This window comes from Oryx dammah, unplaced genomic scaffold, assembly GCF_014754425.2.
Source record: "Oryx dammah isolate SB20612 unplaced genomic scaffold, SCBI_Odam_1.1 HiC_scaffold_7, whole genome shotgun sequence".
In the NCBI taxonomy this organism is placed as follows: Eukaryota; Metazoa; Chordata; class Mammalia; order Artiodactyla; family Bovidae; genus Oryx; species Oryx dammah.
The window spans coordinates 18,814,460-18,839,622 of record NW_024070191.1 but is presented as its reverse complement, the minus strand read 5'-3'; the positions used below and the strand labels follow the sequence as shown (position 1 = coordinate 18,839,622).

The 25,163-nt window shown below is 37.7% G+C and overlaps 3 protein-coding genes across 3 annotated transcripts in view; 1 reads left to right on the top strand and 2 right to left on the bottom strand.

Annotated features, from left to right (window-relative positions):
* VPS37A (VPS37A subunit of ESCRT-I) overlaps positions 1–16,700 on the top strand; it is a 38,584-nt gene extending 21,884 nt beyond the window's left edge. Inside the window, exons 5-12 of the mRNA XM_040243154.1 lie at positions 4,952–5,177; positions 6,432–6,502; positions 8,339–8,466; positions 8,546–8,604; positions 8,684–8,752; positions 11,070–11,213; positions 13,074–13,154; positions 14,671–16,700. Of these exons, the coding sequence (XP_040099088.1) occupies positions 4,952–5,177; positions 6,432–6,502; positions 8,339–8,466; positions 8,546–8,604; positions 8,684–8,752; positions 11,070–11,213; positions 13,074–13,154 (778 nt within the window). The 3' untranslated portion in view covers positions 14,671–16,700. The remainder of the gene's footprint in view (positions 1–4,951; positions 5,178–6,431; positions 6,503–8,338; positions 8,467–8,545; positions 8,605–8,683; positions 8,753–11,069; positions 11,214–13,073; positions 13,155–14,670) is intronic.
* LOC120865783 (U6 snRNA-associated Sm-like protein LSm5) lies at positions 8,942–9,326 on the bottom strand. Its single transcript, XM_040243157.1, has one exon. It carries the CDS (start codon positions 9,222–9,224, stop codon positions 9,036–9,038), a length of 189 nt encoding a protein of 62 aa, XP_040099091.1. The 5' UTR covers positions 9,225–9,326; the 3' UTR covers positions 8,942–9,035.
* Positions 16,701–18,052: 1,352 nt separating the features above from the next.
* Positions 18,053–25,163, bottom strand: part of MTMR7 (myotubularin related protein 7) — a 107,155-nt gene continuing 100,044 nt past the window's right edge. Inside the window, exons 12-14 of the mRNA XM_040243153.1 lie at positions 24,077–24,217; positions 22,046–22,172; positions 18,053–21,094 (exon numbers count right to left, since the gene is read on the bottom strand). Of these exons, the coding sequence (XP_040099087.1) occupies positions 20,732–21,094; positions 22,046–22,172; positions 24,077–24,217 (631 nt within the window). The 3' untranslated portion in view covers positions 18,053–20,731. The remainder of the gene's footprint in view (positions 21,095–22,045; positions 22,173–24,076; positions 24,218–25,163) is intronic.

The following is a 25,163-nucleotide window of genomic DNA, read 5'->3' as shown; positions in this document are numbered from 1 at the left end:
ACACAACTGAAGCGACTTAGCAACAGCAGCAGCAGCAGTGGTATGGTTCAGAGAGCTTTCCATATTGGTACATAAAGCACTTCCTCATTCTTCTTTATAGCCACAAAGTACTTGTTTTATGGATACAACATAACTTAAGACTCCTATTAATGGAATTTTTGTTGTTTCCAAACTTGCATAAAAGGCCCACCCTTTTGCCCTCAGTGATGCAATGAATAACATTAAAAACATTTTACCCAACTGTAAGTATTTTGTTGGATACATTGTAAAAGTGGTATACATATTTGTAAGTTTGACGAATACTGCAGAATTGCCCTAAGGAGTAAGTTGTACCAGTTTCTACTCCTGTGCTGCTGCTGCTGCTAAGTCGCTTCAGTCATGTCCAACTCTGTGTGACCCCATAGACGGCAGCCCACCAGCCTCCCCCATCCTGGGATTCTCCAGGCAAGAATCCTGGAGTGGGTTGCCATTTCCTTCTCTGATGCATGCATGAATGCTAAGTCGCTTCAGTTGTGTCCAACTCTGTGCGACCCCATGGACTGCAGCCATGCAGAAATGGAAAAAAGCAAAATGGCTGTCTGGGGAGGCCTTACAAATAGCTGTGAAAAGAAGAGAAGCGAAAAGCAAAGGAGAAAAGGAAAGATATAAGCATCTGAATGCAGAGTTCCAAAGAATAGCAAGAAGAGATAAGAAAGCCTTCCTTAGTGATCAATGCAAAGAAATAGAGGAAAACAACAGAATGGGAAAGACTAGAGATCTCTTCAAGAAAAGTAGAGATACCAAGGGAACATTTCATGCAAATATGGGCTCGATAAAGGACAGAAATGGGATGGACCTAACAGAAGCAGAACATATTAAGAAGAGGTGGCAAGAATACACAGAAGAACTGTACAAAAAAGATCTTCATGACCCAGATAATCACGATGGTGTGATCACTCACCTAGAGCCAGACATCCTGGAATGTGAAGTCAAGTGGGCCTTAGAAAGCATCACTATGAACAAAGCTAGTGGAGGTGATGGAATTCCAGTTGAGCTATTTCAAATCTTAAAAGATGATGCTGTGAAATTGCTGTATTCAATATGCCAGCAACTTTGGAAAACTCAGCAGTGGCCACAGGACTGGAAAAGGTCCGTTTTCATTCCAATCCCAAAGAAAGGCAATGCCAAAGAATGCTTAAACTACCGCACAATTGCACTCATCTCACAAGCTAGTAAAGTAATGCTCAAAATTCTCCAAGCCAGGCTTCAGCAATACGTGAACCGTGAACTTCCTGATGTTCAAGCTGGTTTTAGAAAAGGCAGAGGAACCAGAGATCAAATTGCCAACATCTGCTGGATCATCAAAAAAGCAAGAGAGTTCCAGAAAAACATCTATTTCTGCTTTCTTGATTATGCCAAAGCCTTTGACTGTGTGGATCACAATAAACTGTGGAAAATACTTCAAGAGATGGGAATACCAGAGCACCTGACCTGCCTCTTGAGAAACCTGTATGCAGGTCAGGAAGCAACAGTTAGAATTGGACATGGAACAACAGACTGGTTCTATATAGGAAAAGGAATATGTCAAGGTTGTATACTGTCACCCTGCTTATTTAACTTCTATGCAGAGTACATCATGAGAAACGCTGGGCTGGAAGAAGCACAAGCTGGAATCCAGATTGCCGGGAGAAATATCAATAACCTCAGATATGCAGATGACACCACCCTTATGGCAGAAAGTGAAGAGAAACTGAGGAGCCTCTTGATGAAAGTGAAAGAGGAGAGCAGAAAAGTTGGCTTAAAGCTCAACATTTAGAAAACGAAGATCATGGCATCTGGTCTCATCACTTCATGGGAAATAGATGAGAAAACAGTGGAAACAGTGTCAGACTTTATTTTGGGGGGCTCCAAAATCACTGCAGATGGTGATTGTAGCCATGAAATTAAAAGACGCTTACTCCTTGGAAGGAAAGTTATGACCAACCTAGATAGCATATTCAAAAGCAGAGACATTACTTTGCCAACAAAGGTCCATCTAGTCAAGGCTATGGTTTTTCCAGTGGTCATGTATGGTATGTATGGATGTGAGAGTTGGACTATGAAGAAGGCTGAGTGCCGAAGAATTGATGCTTTTGAACTGTGGAGTTGGAGACGACTCTTGAGAGTCCCTTGGACTGCAAGGAGATCCAACCAGTCCATTCTAAGGGAGATCAGCCCTGGGTGTTCTTTGGAAGAAATGATGCTAAAGCTGAAACTCCAGTACTTTGGCCACCTCATGGGAAGAGTTGACTCATTGGAAAAGACTCTGATGCTGGGAGGGATTGGGGGCAGGAGGAGAAGGGGATGACCCAGGATGAGATGGCTGGATGGCATCATGGACTCGATGGACGTGAGTCTGAGTGAACTCCGGGAGTTGGTGATGGACAGGGAGGCCTGGCGTGCTGCAATTCATGGGGTCGAAAAGGGTCAGACATGACTGAGCAACTGAACTGAATTGCTATACATGCTTGGGAATTTTCTGGATTTTGTATTCAGTTCCATTGATCTTCCTATCCATTGCCAGTGTTTTCCTTTAAAAAAAAGTTTTTTCAAATTAAGGTTTTCTATTGTGTTTTGCTTTATGCCAGGGTTAAACTCTCTTTACCTTCTTTTATCAGGTTCTTTTCTTTATATTCTTATATATTTTTCTGTATAAACTTCAGTATTATAATTTAAACATTTGTGACAAATTTTTTTTCCAAACAATTCCAATTTTTGCTAACTTATGTCATTAAATATGACATTAAATTATGTTAAAAACAGTAGCACTCCCATTTAAAAAATTGTTTAAGCTAGATATATTTTGGAACATTTCAATACTCTGATACGTATTTTTCTGCAACACCACCAAGCAATTCTCCAGTTCTCAGCAAACACCGTGTTCCCTACAAACTGAACTCAGTTCTGATGCTGTCCACCTGGAGATGGGGTCAGATCCACAGATGAGGGACTCAGTCTCACAGACTGCTCCATTTCACATATCAATGGAAAATCCGTAGATGGTTCCTGTGCTTCTCACTAACTGGCTGTAAATCAGAGGTTCCCATGGATTCCCCATTTTGATTAATTTAAATGGCTCATGAAACTTCAAAAATAATTTTACATATGTTTAGTGGTTGGTTATAAAGGGTACAGATGAATAGCCAGATGAAGAGGTGCCTAGGGCAGGGCACGGTCTAGGAGAGCCCTGAGCACAACAGCTTTTGTCCCCATAGACTATGGATGCATTCACGAGCAGGGCGCTTGTGGAGACTTCCCGTTCAAGAGATTTTATAGAGCTTAATCAGCAGCCTCCCTCTTCCGTGAGATCAATGGGTGGAGCTGAAAGTTGCAACTTGCTGTCACTTGGTCTTTTTGGTGACCAATCCCGTCCTAAGACTGTATAGGGATTAGCCTAAATGTTGTTAAGTTAGATGCCTGCTTTAAGATGGGCAGATGAGCCTCTGTCACAGTAAGTGGGGTCCTCTAATGCACTGGGCCCTCAGCCAGGAAGTCTGCGCCTCCGAGCCCTCTGAGAGCTGTTCTTAGTTTGCTGTGCCTTGTGACTTTCTGGGATGTGAGCTCTTTTGTCTGCAGAGCTAGATGTTTTGGGTGTTTGTCTCTCAGGTTCAAACTCAAACCTTAACCCTCCAGGGAAAAGCTCTGGGTTTTTTTTCTCTAGGTTGTAGTTCCTCTTCCTGAAAGTGGGGTTTATGGTGAGATTGTGTCTCAACCTCTCCTACCAGCCTAGATGTCTTTTTCTTCTTGTTTGCCTGATTTGCTCAGATACTTTGGGGGGTTTTTTCCAGAGGAAATTGTTCCATATATAGCTGTCGATTAAGTTTCTGTGGGAGGTGAATCCAGGATCTTCCTGTGTCACCATTTGAATCAGAACCCTGTATTTATCATCTTGCAAAAATATATTTTCTGATTTTATCTTGAGTACATACTGCTGTGCCACTTTTTCTAATATATATGCATGATTTTTACATACATCTTTAAAAAAAAAATTTCAGGCAAGGCTTTCCTGGGACTTGTGCTGCAGCACGAGGGAGTGAACTCAAGAAACTGGGCACCCTTGCTTGCCCTCCAAGGAGAGCAGGCTGGTTCCTCACCTGAAGTGAGGATGGGGGCGGCCTGTGGTTGGGCAGAAGAAGGCGTGGCCCAGCTGGCCTGCCTACCCCATGGTGTTGCTGTGTACAGGGATCATGCATAGTACCCTGCTTTTGCCCCAGGTACCTCAGAAGTGGCTGTTGGTTTGTGGCCTTTTTGTGACATGACATATTTTGTAATATTATTCATAATTACCCTGACTGCCGTGCATTCAGTTGTTTTTAGTCCCTTAAGGTTTCTTTGTATTCTATTGCTCAAGGAGACCTTTGTCCAGGTGCAGGCACTCATCCAATAAAAGGTCTCAGGTTCAAGGTCCCAGCCTATCTGAGGTGTTTATGCATCTTTTTTAGAGTTAAGCATTTTTAGCAATTCATCTATACAATTAATTTTTCTTTGAAATTTTCTAGAAAAGCGGTCTGGACTTTCAGTCAGCATTTTGCCAAATATAGTGAAAGCTACTAAACAATTGCTATTTGAACAAGTTTCCTGGATTAAGTGTTCTTCATTTCTTCTCTGAAAATATTCATTGATGCCAGCAGAATGCTCAAAACTCAAATATGGCCTTTCTATTCACTTCAGCTGTGACCAGCTGAACTTATGTTTTCTAAAACATATTTCTTTTTCGTGGAAAGAAATCAAAATATTCTTTTTAAGGGGTGTTCTTATTTTTTCAATTTATATGATATCTAATTTACTTATATAATTATAAAAACTAGTGGCACCTGCCATAAACAAATTCCATCTATACTGCATAACAATTGTTATTTAGAACAATTAAGGAATAATTTTACAAATTTACTCCTAAAATCTAATTGCATGTTTTTCCTCTCTTTCTCTTTAGCCTATACAGTAACCCAGGTGGGATGCCTCCTTATGCTTCTCAGGGTTTCCCATTTCTTCCTCCGTATCCCCCACAAGAAGCTAACAGGACTATCAGCTCTTTATCTGTTGCTGACACTGTTTCATCTTCAACAACAAGTTATACTACCGCCAAACCCGCTGCTCCTTCATTTGGTGTCCTTTCAAATCTGCCATTGCCCGTTCCCACAACAGACACTTCAACACCGGTTGGTATCTTCAGATATCTGTATTTTATACCCTTGAAATAGTCAGCAAACATCATATTCCTCCTTGTGCCAACCACTATGACACAAAAGATAAAAAAAATTAATCACATTTTCAACTTAAGGAACAATGTCAAAGAGGGAACCATCAAATAAATAACTAAGTAGAAATGTTAGTCTAGAGTTACTATGAAGACACAGTTGAGGGAATAGTCAGTGTTCCCAGGGACCGATGTAGAGCTAGAAAGATAACCTTTATATAAGATGAGATTCTTTTTTTTATACCACTTTACCCTTGGTGCCTCAAAGCATGCCTGATACATACAGTAGGTGCTCATTTAAAATAAGAGGCGGATGAATGAATGAACTCACGCTTGAGGCCACATTTTGATAGATGGTAATGAATTTGCCAGGATGATAAGGTGTTGTCATGTAAGGTAATTCTAAGAGTCAACAGCTCTGACAAAGATGTGGAAGCATAACCAGATGGCACATTTGTGAAGCCGCCTGTTACAGAACCCTCAGGTTTCATACAGAACACAGGCAAAGACACAAGAAGGATTATGTAGGAGAAGCATGTATCAGCTTATGGAAGGTCTGCCCTAGGGTACTAAGAACATTTAAACCAGTGTCGCATTGGTTTAAAAAACTGTGTTCTTAAATTAAGCTGGTAACTGCTGCCACAAGGGACATTACTGAGGGAGAAACCATGCATTAAACATATTAAGGGGATTTAAAGGCCTTTATTTTTAACCCTTAGTAAAAGAGAACTTTTCATGGGTCCTTGGTTTTAAAATGTGACCCATATATTCAGACAATATATACTCTATTCCTTATCTTCCCTACTGTCTTACAGAAGTTATGTAGGTAACTCTTGAGACTTTTTGCCAAGTTAGTAATTTTTCTAAACGTAGTGCCTTTTGCTTGAGACAGACATACTTATATACATCAATGAAACATGCATATAATTCTCCACATTTGTCACAGATATCTCACAATTGGAGATTTATATTATAACCACAGGTAGTCACATGATCCTCATCCAGAAAAAAAAAAAAAGAGCCAGTAACCCTGGCCAGTAACCCCTAAGGATACACTGAGAAAGACGGAGTGAAAAAAGAATGGGAGGGTAAGGACAGTGTGGAGTGCCAAGAGGATGTGTAATAATGAAAATAGTTATTGGATGCAGTACATTAAAAGTTATTTTTATAGTCAAAAAGATGGCTAAAAGTTAGCACTATTTCAATCTCTCTTTAGATAAGCCAGAATGGTTTTGGTTACAAGATGCCCGATATTCCTGATACATTTCCAGAACTCTCAGAACTAAGGTAAAAAAACTTGGACAGTAACATTGGCGTTTGTTGTCTATTTAATTTGTAAATGCACATATCATTTTCATGTCTTCACTGTTTCTATATCTTAGTGGGAAGTGGAAAGTTCTATGAATCTGTGGTATGTCTTGCAGTTCATATTTACTGACTTTCTAGTCTGTATCCAGGAATTTCTCTAGATGCTGGGGATGCTATAATAGTTACCAGGATAATGATGTCCTTTCTCTTGTGTGGCTTACCTTCCTGTGAAAACTATTTCTGAATACATTAAAGTTCTCATAAAGTAATAGGAAAGTGTTTTTACAAAGCCATATTTTATTCAGATTTATGGCAGAAAAGTTGAATATTCAAGTTTAGGTATCATTTTTCATGAGACACTGTTTCCCTAAGAGGCTCCATGAAAAAAATGTTTTGTGGCCACTCAAGCTTGTGAAGTTGCATTCTTTATACCACTGTTGAAGGTTTACAGTAGTCGTGAGGCTGTTATCAATGAGGCTACTGAATGCTATTTAAAATGTTTGCAGTTGTTCTTGTCTTGAGTATATATTCCACCATGGATATACAGCCAAATACTCATGAGAAATCCTCTAGTTAAAGAAAGTTTAACTTTGTTTGACCCAGTGTTTTGCAATCATTTTACAAAATAGTGACTTATTATTTTGTGCTAATAATGTTAATCAATGAAGTTAACAAATACCACATACATGTTATAAAGCAGTTGCATGCAGTGTTATGCTTGCAGCCACCCCAGAAAATAGGTATTATTATTGTTGCCATGTTATAAAGGATTCTCTCTTTCCTTTCTTCATTTTTCAAAAAAATTATTATGAAAATGTCAATACGAAAAGGTGAACCTCTTTGCTAACCTTCCTCCAGCTTTTTTCAGGAAGTGTGGGTATAGGTCAGAATTAAACTCATAAAACTTTTAAAAATATTTGAAGTGTTTCAGTCCATTACTATCTTTTTTTTCTTTCTTTTTTTTTTTTTTTAAACAGTTCCATCTTTAGTCAGTAGGGAACTTTGGCAAAACAAAGATGTCATGGGTTCATCATGAACAGTATTTTTCCCTGACCTAAAGTCAACCATTTTTCTGAAGGGAACTTATTCTTTCTCAAAATAACAATTCCAATAAGTTAACAGTATCAATAACAGTTATTGAAAGCAGAATAAGTTTTTATTTCTTTTTTTTTTTTTTTTACAATTCATTTGTCTTTAGGATGTATTTCATCAGAGATGTACAGCCAAATACTATTTTTTAAAGGCTTTTCAATGAAACTTTTTTTTGGATGACAATATAACTTAGGAAAAGAAACAGGTTCATTTTTATTTCCTCTTGCTTTGAATTTCAGATACTTTTTTTTCCTTGTTTAAGTTTATTTTTTAATTATATAATGCTTTTGTGTGCATCTCTAGTCAAAACTGAAAGACACTCAAAAGCTTTAGCTTGCTCCATACCCCATCCTTCCAATTCCCTCTTACACTCTGGGTATTGATTTTTGTTTTGGGATTACCCTTCCACCATTGTTTTGGAAAAACATTTTTATGAATACATGTACATAAACACATACCTATATCAGTTATTGTGATAGCCACATGCCTATTAGCTAAATTGTCTTGATACTGTGTTTAGACTACTTTTTGTTCCATTGTGTTTGGTGTTTTATTTGCTTTTAAGGTTACAGTTTGCCTTCTTCTGTGTATATATAAAAATACATGTCAAAGATTATGTAGAACTCTGTCAGCTGAATAAAGCTGGAAAACTGGATATTTATTGTCATGGAGAAAAACTAGGTAACTCATTCATTAACATATTTTCTTCTGTTTTGTTTCTAGTGTGTCACAGCTTACAGATATGAATGAGCAAGAGGATGTATTGCTAGAGCAGTTTGTGACTTTGCCTCAACTAAAACAAATTATTACTGACAAGGATGACTTAGTAAAAAGTATTGAGGAACTAGCAAGTATGTCTTTCTTTACTTTTTAAATTTCCCAAGAAAAATGTGGTCTTTATCTAGAAATAAACTAGAATTTATCTTACAGGAAAGAATCTCCTTTTGGAGCCCAGCTTGGAAGCCAAAAGGCAAACTGTTTTAGATAAGGTACGAGTTAGTTATCATTTTTAAGAAGTCCATATAATTTTAAAGTAGAATGAAACAGCATTTTAATTTTCTCTTTTAGTATGAATTACTTACACAAATGAAATCAACTTTTGAAAAGAAGATGCAAAGGCAGCATGAACTTAGTGAGGTAAGATTGTTGAGCTGTTTTCTTTTACCATAAGAATTTTTATTCTTTTCTTTTTTTTTTTTTACAATTAACAAAAACATGTTTTTTTTGTCTTCAAAGAACAAACTGTTCTTTTACCAATATAATTTTGATTAACTTACAAAAATGGGCATTTACAATGCATTGTCAAAGCATTTCCCTTTAATGGGAAACTTCACAGAATACAAACATTAAAAGGCTAAAAAAAATTTTTTTGTTGTCATTATAAGATAAAACAGAATCTAGCATAAGGCAAGGAAATCATTCATATTTCAGGTCCTTGTCCTCCAGGAACCAGCATTGGTATATTATTTCCATTTAGCAAAACTTGATCTAATTTAGTAATTCTTCTTCCTTCTGGTATGATTTCAGATTCAGTGACATCTTCCAGTACCATATTGACAAAGTCACCAAATCCCAGAAATATGCCCACAGTCTCCTCATCACTCTTCATCTCAATATGAATTCTTGATCCTATCCACTTGTCCACAAGCTCTAGAGGAAGCAGCTACAATGGGTTAGTGGTAGAGTCAGCTGCCATGGCTAAGCTGGAAGTGGACTAGAAGTTTTACTCTTAATATGCATGAGCCACATTCTTAAATGTATTATTATCAGAAAGCACTTATTAGGCATTTGAGTTTATAAGGCATGATAAACAGCCTTGAGTTATCCAGATGAACAGCTCTCAGTTTTATGAGCCATTATCAGTCATTTGTGCTCATGCAAGAGCATTTGGTTCCAAAACAGAAAAATATAAAAAGCCCCATAAATAACTGTTCTGGGAGAGTTATTATAAAGCCAGTTTAACTCTTCTAATAAAAGTTAAAAAGAAAAAATTTAATTTTAGACTCACTTGCAAGCCTGTATACAGCTATCTTAAGAAGTTGGCAAATTAGAAAATATAACACATGGAAAGTATAAAGTATAAATCACCACAAATAATAACTTTATACTAGAAATCCAGTTAATGTGAAAAATGAAAGCTTTTTATAAAATTAACCCTTGGAAATCATTTTAAAAATTAAATAGGACATAATCTTCATATATCAACAACCCACATCATAACTAACAATATTCTGTTTCCTTTAAAATCAGGAATTCTAGGAAGTGAAGCCAATGTAGTAAAACATAAACTAGAAATAAAACAACAGCACCAAAAAAAAATGGTAAAGAGAATATAAATTTATAAAAGATTTCATATAATATGATTGTTCTTTTTAACTTTTTATTTTGTATTGGGGTATAGCTGATTAACAATGTTGTGATAGTTTCAGGTGAACACCAAAGGGACTCAGCTGTACATACACATGTATCCATTCTCCCCAAAAACTCCTCTCCCGTCCATGCTGCCATGTAACATTGAGCAGAGTTTTCCATGTGCTATATATAGCAGGTCCTTGTTGGTTAGCCATTTTAAATACAGCAGCGTATACATGTTGATCTCAAACTTCCTACCTATTGCTTTCCCTCATCCTTCCTGCCTAGTAACTAAGTTCATTCTCTGTGTCTTCTGTACTGTCTCCTTGCTTTCTTTCCCACGTGGTCTTCCTCCATTTGTACTAAAGTCTTTGGGATGTTCTGGCCTATCTCAGTTTTTGCAAGGGAAGATTTATCTTTGTTTATTGATGTATCTTTGGCTATTATGTTCCTGGTTGGCTATTAAAAGGCATATAGTACTCTAGACCTTTGTCCTGGAGTATAATTTCATTGCCTTAAGGAGCACTGGAATCAGAGGGTAATATGAGAGATTTTTAAGATTACTTGATCCAACCAGTTGCTGACACTGTGCAATTGTTATATCTTTTGCATTGCACTAAGCTCATTGCATATGTTGCCCATCATTCCACACAAAAACCTATGAGGGTAGGTATTGTTACTATTTTTCCATTTTACAGATGAGGAAACTGAGGCACGTGGATATTAAATAACATCCCTGAGGTCATACAAATGGAAAGTGTCAGAGTCAGGAATCGCACGTAAGGAGTCCTCCCCTCTCTTAGCCAGAAGATCTTTTGGAGGCACTTTAGAGCTTACTAGATGAAGAGGCTTTTCCCAATAATCAGTATCATTCCTTAGACAAACTTAATAAATTAATTCCTTAATTTAATAAAGAATGCTAGAAACCAAAAGCAAACATCACAGTTAATGACAACATTTCCAGGATCATTTTAATGTTAGGAGTGAGACAGTGATGCCCCAATATCACTGCTATTTAACTTCTACCCCATTTTCCTTCCCACTAAGGAGTTTTTCAGAGCATTAGAAATTAATGATTTTCTTTCTCGATTTTCTTTTTCAGAGCTGTAGTGCAAGTGCTCTACAGGCAAGATTAAAAGTAGCTGCACATGAAGCTGAGGAAGAATCTGATAATATTGCAGAAGATTTCTTGGAGGGAAAAACGGATATAGATGATTTTCTCAGTAGCTTCATGGAAAAGAGAACAGTATGTAATATTCTTCGGTTGAGGACAAGTGACCGCGTAATATCAAATTACTTTATGTATATTCATGAGTAAAAAAAAGATCTTAGCACATGACTGAGCTGAAGTTTTGAGTGCCATGAGAGGAAACTGAAGCGCCTCTGAGAATGATAGCAGCTTGCCGCTGTCACTTTAAACCTGCTTGTTGTGAGCACGCAAGCATGTACATCACGTAACAGTTCTGTTTCAGAAGTGACAGCTTCAGTCTGCTCTAGTCTTAATAGGCAAATACTATTTTTTAAAGTCTTTAATGAAGCTTTTTTGGATGACAATATAACCTAGGGGAAAAAAATCAGGTTCATTTATTTTCATTTGCTTTGAACTTTAGAGAATTTTTTTCCTTAATTTTATTTTCTAATTATATAATGCTTTTGTGTAGATCTCGAGTCTAAGTCTTAATAGTTGGGATATACTCCTGAATAACCTGTTTCATAAGCTGTTTAAAATTTAGGAGAATAACTTAAAAAGATTTTTTTTGTTTGTTTATTGTCCACACTGGATGGCTTGTGGGATCTTCATTCTGCAGTCAGGGATTGAACCCAGGCCACTGCCATGAAAATGCCAAGTCCTTCCCACTAGACCACCAGGGAATTCCCTATGGAGATTTTTTATTTTTTTGTTTTAATATTACTTGAGAACATTCTGGGGATAGTTTCTGTTCCAATATTTAAATTATATTTAAAGAAAATATTTTGAAGTCTGCTTAGCAGTATCTTATCCTTTGATAAGTCCTATGTATTTACCTAATTTCTCTGAAACGTCACAGTTATTTATAACCTTTATACAATTAAGTGTTACTGATTTTATTATTCCCGTTTTCCACAAGAGGAAATTAAAGTTCAGGGACATTATTGACTATAGCTTTTATGAGGCATTCATTTCTAGTCCTTTTTTTTTTTTTTTTTTTTTTTTGGTACTATTAACTGTATTTTGAGGTTTTTATTTGTTAAGCTTCCAGGGTAACAACAGTAGGATTTATTTTCATATTTTTAAAACACAGATATTTGAAATTATATAATCAGAACTGGGATAAAGGATCAGAGTGTGTTTTACATTCTACAGGATTACAGACAAAAATTATCTTCCAAACAATTTTTTTTTTTTTTTGATTCTTAAATTCTGTGCCACCTTCAGTTCAGTTCAGTCGCTCAGTCGTGTCCAACTCCCATGAATCGCAGCACGCCAGGCCTCCCTGTCCATCACCAACTCCCGGAGTTCACTCAGACTCACGTCCATCGAGTCCATGATGCCATCCAGCCATCTCATCCTCGGTCGTCCCCTTCTCCTCCTGCCCCTAATCCCTCCCAGCATCAGAGTCTTTTCCAATGAGTCAACTCTTCGCATGAGGTGGCCAAAGTACTGGAGTTTCAGCTTCAGCATCATTCCTTCCAAAGAAATCCCAGGGCTGATCTCCTTCAGAATGGACTGGTTGAATCTCCTTGCAGTCCAAGGGACTCTCAAGAGTCTTCTCCAACACCACAGTTCAAAAGCATCAATTCTTCAGCGCTCAGCTTTCTTCACAGTCCAACTCTCACATCCATACATGACCACTGGAAAAACCATAGCTTTGACTAGACGGACCTTTGTTGGCAAAGTAATGTCTCTGCTTTTCAATATGCTGTCTAGGTTGATCATAACTTTTCTTCCAAGGAGCAAGCGTCTTTTAATTTCATGGCTGCAGTCACCATCTGCAGTGCCACCTTATACATCCACAATTTAATGTCAACGAATTAAAAGAGTCTTACTTAGAATTCTGTCAAAATGTAGCTAGTTGTAGGAAGATTATTGAAGAAGTGACTGGTATTTAAATAATTTATCTTCTAGATTTGCCACTGTAGAAGAGCCAAGGAAGAGAAACTTCAACAAGTGATAGCAATGCACAGCCAGTTTCATGCTCCACTATAGGTAAATTGTATTCTGGAAGGATTGTGTCTTGAGGCTATTGCATGGCTCTCTTTAATGAAATGTTCTTACCAGTGCTTGTTCAGCCAGCTTTAAGCATAATACTATCATTACAGCTACCATGCTATATAACATGTAGAATACTTTGTATTATTAAGCATGATGTTATACACCTAAGCATATGGCCAGTATATATTGTTTGCATGTTTTCTCAGTATGATATTTGCTTAAATGAGTTTTGTTTTCAGTATTTGATAGCTACATATGTAGAATTTAAGTTCCTTTCTCTCAGCTGGTGTGGGGCATATACCATAACACTTAAGTTGACTTATTTCTCAGTAGTCTGTCATTTTTTTCCTTTTAAAAGTGAACTTCCAATCTGTCTCTTTTCCATCTATTCCAGTAAGTTTCTGATCAGTCCTCTGACTTCAGGGTTTTTCCTTTGTGCAGAGCACTGACAAAATAATCCTCCTAAAATACCACTCTGTGATAACATCTCTGCTCTAGGACCTTTAAAGAACCCTGGAGATGATAAATGCCACGTTTCTCTCTCTGGTTTTAAGCCTTCTATAAGCTGGCTGACATTTTAGATCATCCATTCGCCTCTCCTGTGTTCTCTTCTGTCATGTTCTTTTTTCTACCATCATGTCTTTGTTCATGCTCTCATCTGATCTCAAGACATTCTTCATTTTTCTCTCTGTCTTGTTTGAGGACTGGATTTGGTTGCAAAGACTAGCCCAACCTCAACAAGTTTAAGTAAAAGCTTGTGTTCCTGGATAATGCAGGAAAACAGCCCAAATGTAGGAAAGCGCTTACACGTCAGTCTCCTGGGAGTGAAAGCATGAGGCCACCCGTAACGAAAGCAGCTCTTCATTTCTGCTTTCCTCCCCTTTTCTGTCTCTTGCTCTCGTGTGCCTTCTCACTGGCTCTTCAAAGAGAGCCTTTCTTTGCTGCACTTGCACGTGGTTCAGCCACTGCTGCCCACAGGCCTGATCTGACAGTCCAAGCAGCCGGGGGAGACTGAGCAGGGTCTCACAACAAATCAAGGAAAGAGACTGGCCCCGCGTAGATGGTGTCCGTCCTGACCTCACGATTTTACCTAGAGACTGGTGTCGTGTGGTCTTGTCTGCTTTGCTAGGCTGATGGAGCAGATGTTGAGAAGAAAGCGTGGGAGTTTCCTTTAAAAGGGAGCCGGCTACAGGGAGGGAGGTGACAGGCATTTCTCATCTCCAGCTCAAACTTACCTGCCCCTTTTCTCAATTTAGCTGTCCTTAACATTAGTAGCAACATTGCATTGTTTTATTTTACAACTCAGATTGTTAATCTCTGAGGGTGTGTTGATTTTTAATATAAAGTATACATATCTCAAGGTTGAGAAGTGGGCAGTGAGTTATTCTCTGTTGATCCATGCATGCTAGAATCCTTTCCCACCTCTTTTCCCTCATTGTCAGGTTATCTTCTTATGAAATCTTATCATCTTAAAGTAAATCTTAGGTTTTTGATTTTCTTTTCTTTTCAGATTTTCCTGAAAACATGAACTTCAAAGAGAGGAATGGGACACAAAACTAAGCACATTTATATTTATGATTTTCAAATTGGCATTTCATCACAATGGCTGAATTCCTAGATGTATTATATAGGTTGTATACAGAACTGGGACTGATTTTGTACAGATTAGAATGATTGCTATGATCTTTGCTTTGAAAATTTTTTCTGCACTATTTGCACTAAAAATGTTTATTTATTGTTGATAAATTCTATCATATTTAAGTTCTACGGCTGTTCCTCTATTATTGATTAAATACCTGTGCATGTAATTTTAGCTACTCTCAATATTTTATAAAATTACTTCATTTAAATTTGTATTTTTAATTTGAAACTGCCTCATTTCTTTATCAAGGATAGTTTGCTTAGACTTTTTTTCCTCTCAACCCTTTTTAGAAAATCACTGTTTCAACTATAGAAAGATTCTTATTTTTTCTCTTTCTTTCTGGATGATAAAACTTTGAAAAATAATTTGTTTTTAAATATTCACAGTGTCTGGAAACACCAAACCTGCCAATGTGCTGTCTCAAGTAATTTTTAATACACAGAATAAATCAAAAGGATAAACCAGCTGTTTTTATATACGGTCTTATTTTTTAAAGATGCATTTAAAAGGCAATACATGTAAATAAATATTTTACCTAATAGAAAAATTGCCTTTCATTTAAACTAGTCCAACATAAACTTTCATGCTAGCTTTTTAAATATAAGTATCTGGTGAGTTTGTGGTTAGATGAGGATATTCTGTCTGAATTCTGAAGTTTAAAACAATATTTTGTTAATAAATAGTAAAGAACACAAAAAAGTCAGTGAAATTTTCTGACCTTTACTGTGTTAGCTTTTCTCTTATGAAAGCTTTAATAATAAATAAAACTAATATTTAATTTTTAGGCAGTCTAGTTTTTAATTTGATTTTCACTTTAACCTTGTATATGTTAAACAGTTTGCCTTTATAGTTCATTACAGAATGAACATATTTTATGGATAGCCGTGAAAGCCAATTAATAGAAAATCTTGAACTAGATTTCCAAGGCTTGATAAAGTAGCATCCTAATGCCTATTTTCATTTAAACTTCAGTATGATTGCCATTCCAAATCCTAGCATACAGTACAGGTTTTTTTCTTCATTCTTCTTTCTATACCTATTTCTGGCAACAGTTTAGGAAAAATATTTTCTGAGACTTGAAAAATGCTTAATACTTAGTCTGTGTTTAAGGGAGGACACGTATTCACATGGACTATAAAGATATAATTTGAGTAAAGAAATTAATTTTTTTAACCTATCTTCCTGGTACTATGCTAAGAGCATGCCATTTAATCTTCAAAATGACCTGACAAGGAAGTTATGATTATTATTCCAGACATATAGTACATAACTGAGGTAAGTGTTTCAGATTTGTTGCAGTCTTCTGGGTATTGAGAAACCTTTCCTTACTGCACTGGCCACATAAGCTTCAGTTTTCCCAGCAGTCACCACAGTGGAGGACATGATTATCCTAGTCTTTTGGAAGCAATTGGGAAGCTTTCTTAGAAACCAGACAGAGCTCAGAACAAGAGCCCAGCAGACCACAACCATTAATTCATTTGATTTATTAATTTTATTAAGCCCTCTAAGAGTGAGGCACTGTGGAAATACTATCCAATGATGACTCAAACATGGCCTAGGTGTTTATGTACTTATCCACCTTCCTCTCTACCCAAAAAAGTTACTTTCATACATAGTAAATATCTTCTACATAATCACATAAGTAATTCATCTCAATGTCTTATTTTTTTAAACTTGAACTATTCCAGTTTCATTCTATACCAGTTAACATACCTTGGTTTCTTCTAAAATTAGGTAACCTCCTTATAACCTAGTCATTAAAAAGAGGACTCTAATCATCATCTGCTTTTAATAGATCAGATATTAGGTCATAGACATCATCCAGGATGGAAATTAGTCTACATTTGAATATGTATGAATTTTGGTTTTACAATAAAAACTTAAGTGACTTTTCTATAGTACTAGTATTGTTTTCTTAAAATTGGCCATATTGGAGAAGCAGTGCCAGAAGGAGAAAAAGTATCTGTCAAAGCAGAGATTGTGATTTTCCTCTAACACGTATTACAGGACTAGATGGAAATCAGAATAGCAGAGAAAAGCTTAGGAGTTATTAGATTATGCAGAGTTAGGGGTTTGTCATAGATAGGACTTGAAAGACTGATATCTCAAATAGTTTTCTAAACAAATGTGATACATGCCAGACATAATGTTTCAAAGTTGAAAGATTTTCTAGGAATAATCTATAGTAGGAAATTTATATTGGAATAGAGATCATCTGACAGGTAAGTGTGATCATAATTCATATATGTTTAAATTAAAGGACAGCTCAGATTATTTTTAGGGAAAGCAAGTAAACTAATCTTGTGCCCCTAAAGAATAGAAACCTCACACCAGGGTTTTCCTTGTTTTTATGTTCCTTTACTCTAAAAAAGTTCCTTTGCTGATTGTAGAGTCATGATCAAAATGCTTACCTACTTCATATCATTAAATTTTCCTGAAAATCACTAAATAATAAATCACTTGAGCTCTAAATATTACCAGCAGGGAAGTAATCTGTCTTGAGTCAGTTTTACATTGGTTTAAACCAATTGCTCTAAAGAAAAACTTTCTGATTGATGTTTGATTTAAAATGAGAATTTACTGTTAGAGATTTTAATCTAATTGGATTGGCCATGCTCTTCTAAGGCTCCATGCCACACAATAACGTCTTAATATGCAATAAATAGAACCTTTAAAAAAAAAAAGATACATTTCAATGTTAGGTTAACTTCTAGTAAGTAATCTAAATGAACATATGCTGAAATTATAATGTTTTGTAAAATGGTGGGGACTGGAAAAAAGTTGGTGTCTGATATGAAAGATACCATATTAAAGAACTAAATTTTAACATATCAAATATTTATATTATTTGCTTTTCAAATAAATACATAGTTCTGTTTGGTATAGTTACTATGTCATTTTTTTTTAATTTGTTATTTATTTTTGTAGATGTATACTGCCAGATGGAAGAAATTAAATTCTCATCCTTAATACTAGACAAAGAAGTTTCTAAGAGTTGATAATCAACTTCCAGAGTGGTATGGAGTTATAAAAATATAAAAGCCATTACGACTATATCCTAAGAATCTTTAATAAGGTATTCACTAATACAGAAAGTTACTACTCTTGACCACCTTTCTCCAATTCCCCAACCACCCACTGCCCCAACCCTCATGCTGGGTTAAACACAAATCTGATCTTTTTCTGTAACTTTGGTGGTTTGGGTTTGTTTTTTTTTTAAGAGTACACATATAAGTGAAATCATATAGTATTTGTTTTTCTCTGATTTATTTCACTTAGCATAATTCCTTCAAGGTCCATTCATATTGTTGCAAAAGGCAGCATTTTCTCATTTTATGTCTGAATAGTATTCTGTGATGTGTGTGCTTCTTTCTTCATTCATCTGTTGGTGGACAGTTAACTGGTTGTTTCCATGTCTTGGCCATTTTAAAACAGTGCTGCTGTGAGCATGAAGGGGTATGGATATCTTTTCAAGTTAATGCTTTCATTTTCTTTGTATGTATTCCCAGAAGTGGATCTGTATGCTGGATCATACAATGGTTGTATTTTTAGTTTTTTGAGGGTCCACCGTACTGTTTTCCATAGTGACTTTACCTCTTTATGATCCCATCAACAGTACACAAGCGTTCTCTTTAATTCACATTATCACCAACATTTCATATCATTTGTCTTTTCAATGTTGGCCATCCTGCCAGACGTGAGGTTTGGTTTTGATTTGCATTTCCCTAAAGATAGTGATGTTAAGCATCTTTTCATGTACCTGTTGACTCTTTCATATATCTTCTTTGAAAAAATGTCTAAGTCTTTTGCCCACTTTTAATTGTATTATTTATCTTTAATCCAGTTTAAAAATGTATCATCCAGAGTGAGATATTAGTATACATTTGGTTCAGATTTCCTGTTTCCTTATGATTCTCTTTGGATGATCTATCCATTGTCTATAGAGTGGAGTGGTAAAGTCCCCGTTATTTCTCCTTTTAGCTCTGCTGGATTTTGCTTTATGTATTTAGGTGGTCTCTTTTTGGGTGAGGCATCTGTTTGAGCCCTGAAGCAGAGTGGAGGGTCACTGGCTGAGACAGCTGGGTAGGACAGCTGGCTTGGTTCCCCACCCACTCAGGTTGAGGCTGTGGTGGATTGTGTGGACTGGTGGGTCCAGTCCCAATTGGGACTGGACGCTGTACTCAGCATTAAGTGGGGCAGCAGGATGGGATGCAGGGCCTGCACAGCTCATCGTTTGGGGACCTGAGTCAGGCAGGAATGTCCATGGAAGGTGTTGGCGACCAGTTTCACTCTGCAGACAGGTTAGGCCATGGGCTGTGCTCTGTTCAGCTGCTGCGGTCAGCGGGGCTGTCGGATGGGTTGTGCGGCTTCCCACTTCTGGGAAAGCTCCTTGGTTGGGGCAGAGGCTGATGGCTGTTTGCAGCAGTAAGTGCAGCTGCAGATCAATTTTCCTGCCCAAGCACAGGAGAAGCAGCTTGAAAATCACTAATGCTATGTCTGTGGTCTCACACTGACCTGTACCCCCCAGTTCCTGGCCACTCAGAGTGGTTTGTTTTGCTCTCAGGACAGTCAGCTCTGCCCACCCGCTTCTCCGCTCAAGATTTGCTGGGGTGTGCGGTGCCAGGCCTTTCCTGTCTGATGGGGCTGGGAGCCATGCTTCCCAGTGAGTGGGGCTCTGGCTTCCACCTGGGAAAGACTGCAAAAGCCCATTTCAGGCACCTCCCAAGTTCTCAACAGGCTTTCGGGTCAGGAGGGGTCAGAAGCCACAATCTGCAGCAGGAAAGGCGGAGGCTTAGCTCTTGTGCCTGGGTGGGGACAGACCAGATTCCAGAGCCAGCAAAGCTCCCCCATGGCAGCCCCAGCGAGGCAGACCTGCTCCCTGTCAGACTCCCTGCTCAGACTGCACCGCCAATGCAACCCTGCAGATGAACAGAGCCAATGGTTGAGACTACTGCATGGGTTCCACAGGTAGAGTGTTGACTTAACCATGTTGACACAACTTAACGAAGTGACAAATGACAAAACATATTCCACTGGTTAAGTAGACATGACAACAGTGTTCTCTGGTTCTTCAGTGAGCTGCTTCCTTCATTGAAGTGGTACCCTGTACCTTTATACAGTTACACTTCTGGAATCAGGCTTGGGGCTGACCTGCTTGTCTTCGTAGTTTCTGGAACCAGTAATAAAAGGTGGTTTTTTTAAGAAGCTAATGTGATCAAAAATCATATTTAAGAACTAGAGCATAAATGTTGTTTCTGCTTTATTGGGTATTAGACTGGTATTAGAGAAAAGTGTGTGGTAAGTTTTAGCATTTTTTAAATAGGAGAACTATCAAATTCCAGGGAAAGGCAACAAAACTATTATAACAATTCAAAATACATTATCTCTAAGGAAAAGTTAAAAGTGATCATTAAATCTGAACACTAAGCTTAAGCAGAATTACAAAGCTCATCTGTTACAGAAATATATCTATTAACAAAAATCCTGATAACAGAGTCAAGAAGGAATGAAGTGTCAAATATTTGAGGAAAAAAATATTCATCTGGAAATGAACTAAAAGGAAAGACTGAAGATGAGTGTGAAGGAACGTGGTCAGGGCACTTTGAGCAGCTGCAGGCAAGGAAGATGTGAATTGATAACCTCGGGTGATGGCGGAGGTCATTGCTCTGTAGTGAGTAAAACCTCCATAGTCTAGAATGGGGAACAATTCTCCTTACATTTGCTTGATAAAAGAAATGGCTGTTTCCTGTTCATCAACACCTAAAGGAACTCAAAGTTGGACGCTTTTCCTTTTCGTCACTGCCATTTAAAATTTTCGATGACCGGTACCATTTCTTGGGCTGTTTTTATTTGAGATTGCACTGTTCCCTTATTTTTGGAAAGTGTTCCTTGTGTGTCCTTTACTTGAGAACTCCATGGTGGGGGATCCTCAGGCGGTGAGAAACACGGCTTCATCGGAATCCCGGTCCTTGCCACTGTCCTCGCTCGGCACACACTCCCCACCACTGGGGGAGCGGCAGCTGAGATCCTCCACCCCCGACTCTTGGTCACTGTTGGCAGACAGGTCTGGGTCTGAACTTTTCAGATTGTCTTGAGTGAGGATCAGAGCAGAGTCCTCATCACCCTGGGAAGGGCTCCTGGACGGGAAGGACTTCACATTGCCGCTGTAATCCTGAGGGGTGTTGGCTGCGCTGTTGTCTGAGGTAGAAAATCCTGAGTGTTTGCTGGGTTCACTCTGCTTACTCCTCACCTTAGTGCGATTTAACTGCACTTTCTGAATTTTTTCCAGCCTCTAGAAAAGAAACCACAGTTTCAGGGAACAGTCATAAAGAATGTATCTTTTTTGGTATGTGCCTGCCTTTTAGTGTTATCTCCCGGCTGGGTGAAATGTTAAGAAAATGGGATTTAGATGGACTTGGTTTCAAAGCTAGACTTTATGACTCTGGACAAAATAATTAGATTCTGTGAGGCTCACTCTCTTCCTAATGTAAGGATGGCACTCTATAAAAAAGGCAGAAAACACAGCCTAGGTAAAGCACCTGGCAAAAAGCAGTCATCCTTCTTTCTGTACCCGTATGGTTTTACATAGTGATTTTCATCCTGTGAACTGAAAGTACATTTAAAAAAAAATCAGGAATAAGGTTATTATCTAATTTTTAAAATTAAGATAGAAGTATCTCACTCTCTTAAAGTGTACAGTTCAGGGTTTTTTTTTTTTCTTGTTTTTTTTTTTAAGTATATTCACAAGGTTATGCAACCATTCACCACTATCTCGTTTCCTAAGATCTTCATCATCCCCAAAGCAAACTATGGAAGTGAGCCAAACCAGATGTCTGAAATATATCAACCGTGTATATCTGGGCTTTGATGATTTGACTGTTCACCTGGTAGGATTGTGTTTCAGGTTACCTTCTGGCTAAAAATATGAAAGGACTTTCCAGGTAGCACAGTGGTAAAGAATCCACCTGCCAATGTAGGAGACACAAACAGATGCAGGTTCGACCCTTAGGTCGGGAAGATCCCGTGGAGGAAATGGCAACCCACTCCAGTATTCTTGCCTGGGAAATTCCATGGACAGAGGAGCCTGGCAGACTAGTCCATGGGGTTGCAAAGAATTGGATGCAACTGAGCACAAAAATATGAAATGGCTGTGTTGCTGCATTTCACACATCCTGAGCCACGAGAGGCTTTTCCCAGAGCCGCAATCATCAGCAAAAAAGGTGAGCAAGAGCGACTATCTTACTTCTTCCAGGGCCTCGAGTTCTTCCTCCAGCTGCTGAGTCTCCTCCTTCACGGCCATGAGGTAATCTGTGACTGACTGTCGAGGCTGCAGTCCCTTCTCAAAGCGATTATACATTCCATTCCAAAACCTGCGGGGGACAGCAGAGCTTCATGAAACCGTGTCAGTCTGTACATTCACATTCTTGAATCTTCCAAGGTATCTTTCAAACCATAGTCCTAGTAACAACCAAATGCAAAGTACAGGGTCAAAAAAGCCACTCACTGAGGTAATAATTTCATGTTAATGTTTTCATTTTCTTGAATCAGTCAACTTCTTTTGGGGAGAGTAAATTCATGAAGAATCTACTTGAATAGATGGTACTGAATTAAAAGGCACATAATATATTTTTCTAAAATAGATTGTAATAGTACATGTTACCATTTTCTTTTTTTTTTGTTTTTTGGCTTAAGAAGATGACTTAGTTAGGAAGTCAACTTGGAAAATTAGTGTTTATATCACCATTTAGAATCTTTCAGCCACAAAGAAATCTTTTAAATTTGAGGTTTTTTAAATGACAGCCACTAGGATTACTTACATTTGCAACAAATCCTCCCGTTTTTATCCTATACAGTAAAGCATACTGGAATGCAAATAAAAATACAGGTGTACCTTGTTTTACTGTGCTTTGCAGAGATTGCATTTTTACAGAGTGAAGGTCTGTGGCAAGTCTATCAGCACAGTTTTTCTAACAGCATTTCTCACTTTGTGTCTCTGTGTCACATTTTGGTAATTCTCAGAATATTTCAAGATTTTTCTTTTTTTTATGGTTATCAGTGATCTTTGATGTTACTACTAGTACTACTCACTGAAGGCTAGCATTAGGTTAGCATTTTTTTAAACAATAATGTATTTTTAAATTAAGGTATCTAACGTTGTTAGATTGTTTTTTAGACATAATACTATTACACATTTAACTGACTACAGTGTAGTGTGAATAGAATTTTTATATGCACTAGGAAACTAAAAAATTGTGACTCAGTTTATTGCAGTGTTCACTATCACAGTGGCCAGGAACCAAACCCACATTATTTCAGAAGTATGCCTGTGAATAGCATCATCATAAGGATACCTGTAGATTTACTCAGAAAACTAGGGCAGGGACTTGGCGTCATTCATTGATTTATCCACAGTGCCTAGAACAGTGCTTGAGCCTCAGTAATGTACGTGTTGAGTGGCTAGAGCTAACAAATTAGTTGCAGTACACTTGACTGCAGGGTATGTATCTCAACAGGTCTCAAAACTGCCAGTTCACACAAACCATGAGGCATTTTTTTTCAGTGTGACAGAATTAATATTATTCTATAGAATTCTGGGGAAATAACTGGATTGAAGTCATTATTGGGTTGGCCAAAAAGTTCGTTTCGGTTTATTGATACAGAACGAACCTCTTGGCCAACCCAATGAAAATGAAAGTTCTAGAGACGAAAAGCTATTAAAGGGTATATTGAGGTAGGGAGGGAGAAGGAATGTGGTTTCTTGGTGATTTCTGTGTAATTTTGTCTTTTTCCTGACCTCTGAGTCACCCTTCTGTATTATACAAGACCAGAGGAAAAAACCCAAGGATAAAAGAGAGCCTACAGACCTAGTAGCATCTGTTGGGTACCACCAGGCTCTCCCATCCCAGTATAGACAATCTAGAATTTATTTCCACAGGGCAATAGTTCCATTTGATTCAGCAGCAAAAGAAGGTAAGCTGTGTCATGACCACTAACTGTGACTCCACACTTAACTTCTCAGGCACTTGGTTTATTCAGTCCTTCTTCCCTCTCCTTTCACTTTTAAATACAAGTGAAACTTACATTCTTAGGATATCATTACTACAAAACATCAACTTCTAAAGAGAATTCCGTATTTAGAGGGGAAAGAGAGGGACAGGTAACAGGCAAAAATGCCTTGGAGCTCAGTGTTACATACCCTTCAGCCTCCATGTGGTAAACAGTGCCAGAATCTAAGGCACAACCACACCCAGTGAGGTCCCAGAGGCTTACGTACTTGTACATGAAGTTGCACGGTGCTGTGGGGAGATGAAGGACACCCCGGGTCTGACTGTGATCAGCTCTAAACAGAGGATTCAAGTAGTCGACCCGATTTTTCCACAGGTGAGCCCATAAAGAGTATGTTCTTTCTTGAATTCTGTTATAAAGAAAATAAGCCTTAAAATGACTTCCCTTGGTTCTTAGAAAGAGTAGACATATTAAAGCTGGAAAGGAATCAAAACTTGCTATATCAGGGTCCCTGTTCTCTAGCAGGGACACTAACAGTCTTTCGTGTCTTCATGGTGCAGCAAGAACACTTGTGGGAGTCACAACTCCCCTGCTCTCTGGGGACATCTTGCCTTAAGATGTTCCATCCCTCCGAGTGTAAACCACATGCGTTTTGTTGAAATTTTCCCCCAAATAGTCACTGGATTATTATTGTTTGCGGTACTACTTAAATGCTTCACATATTTTCTCTCATTTAATCATCACTGTATTCCTATGACATTTGTCCCTTTTCCTAATCTAGCACAACAAATCACAAAATACCTAAGAAAACAGATGAGCTTACAGGATGTACCATTTTTATCAGGAATTGTATCTACTAGAAAAAGTCATGTTCTTTCCACTCAGGATAAAACTGGAGTAAGTTTTATTTGAACTGATCATTTGCAAAATTAAATCTGATATTCTATATACCACATTAATTTGTTTTATAAAAATTTCAAAAATGTTCTTTCATTTACAGTTCTTAAGTCACTTTGCTGTTAAGCTTTTGACTTTTTCAAAAGTCCACATTTCATCTATTTTTTCCCCTCTCAATTAAAGCAGTCTAGTAGTACACCCTTATCCATGGGGTATTTGTTCCAAGACTCCAAGTAGTTGCCTGAAATTATGGATAGTAGTGAACCCTGTATATACCGTGTTTTCCTATACATACATGCCTATCATAAAGTTTCATTTATAAATTAAGCATAATAAGAAAATGTGAATTGCTAGCATCGCTACTCTTGAACTTTATTATTAAGTAAAACGGGGGTTACTGGAACACAAGCATTGTGATAACTGAGACAGCTAAGTAACAGGTGATCCCAGGCAGGATG

What these genes read in the sequence shown, in the direction of transcription:
- LOC120865783 (XM_040243157.1), bottom strand. Translation starts at nt 9,224, where the DNA reads ATGAAGAGTGATGAGGAGACTGTGGGCATATTTCTGGGATTTGGTGAC.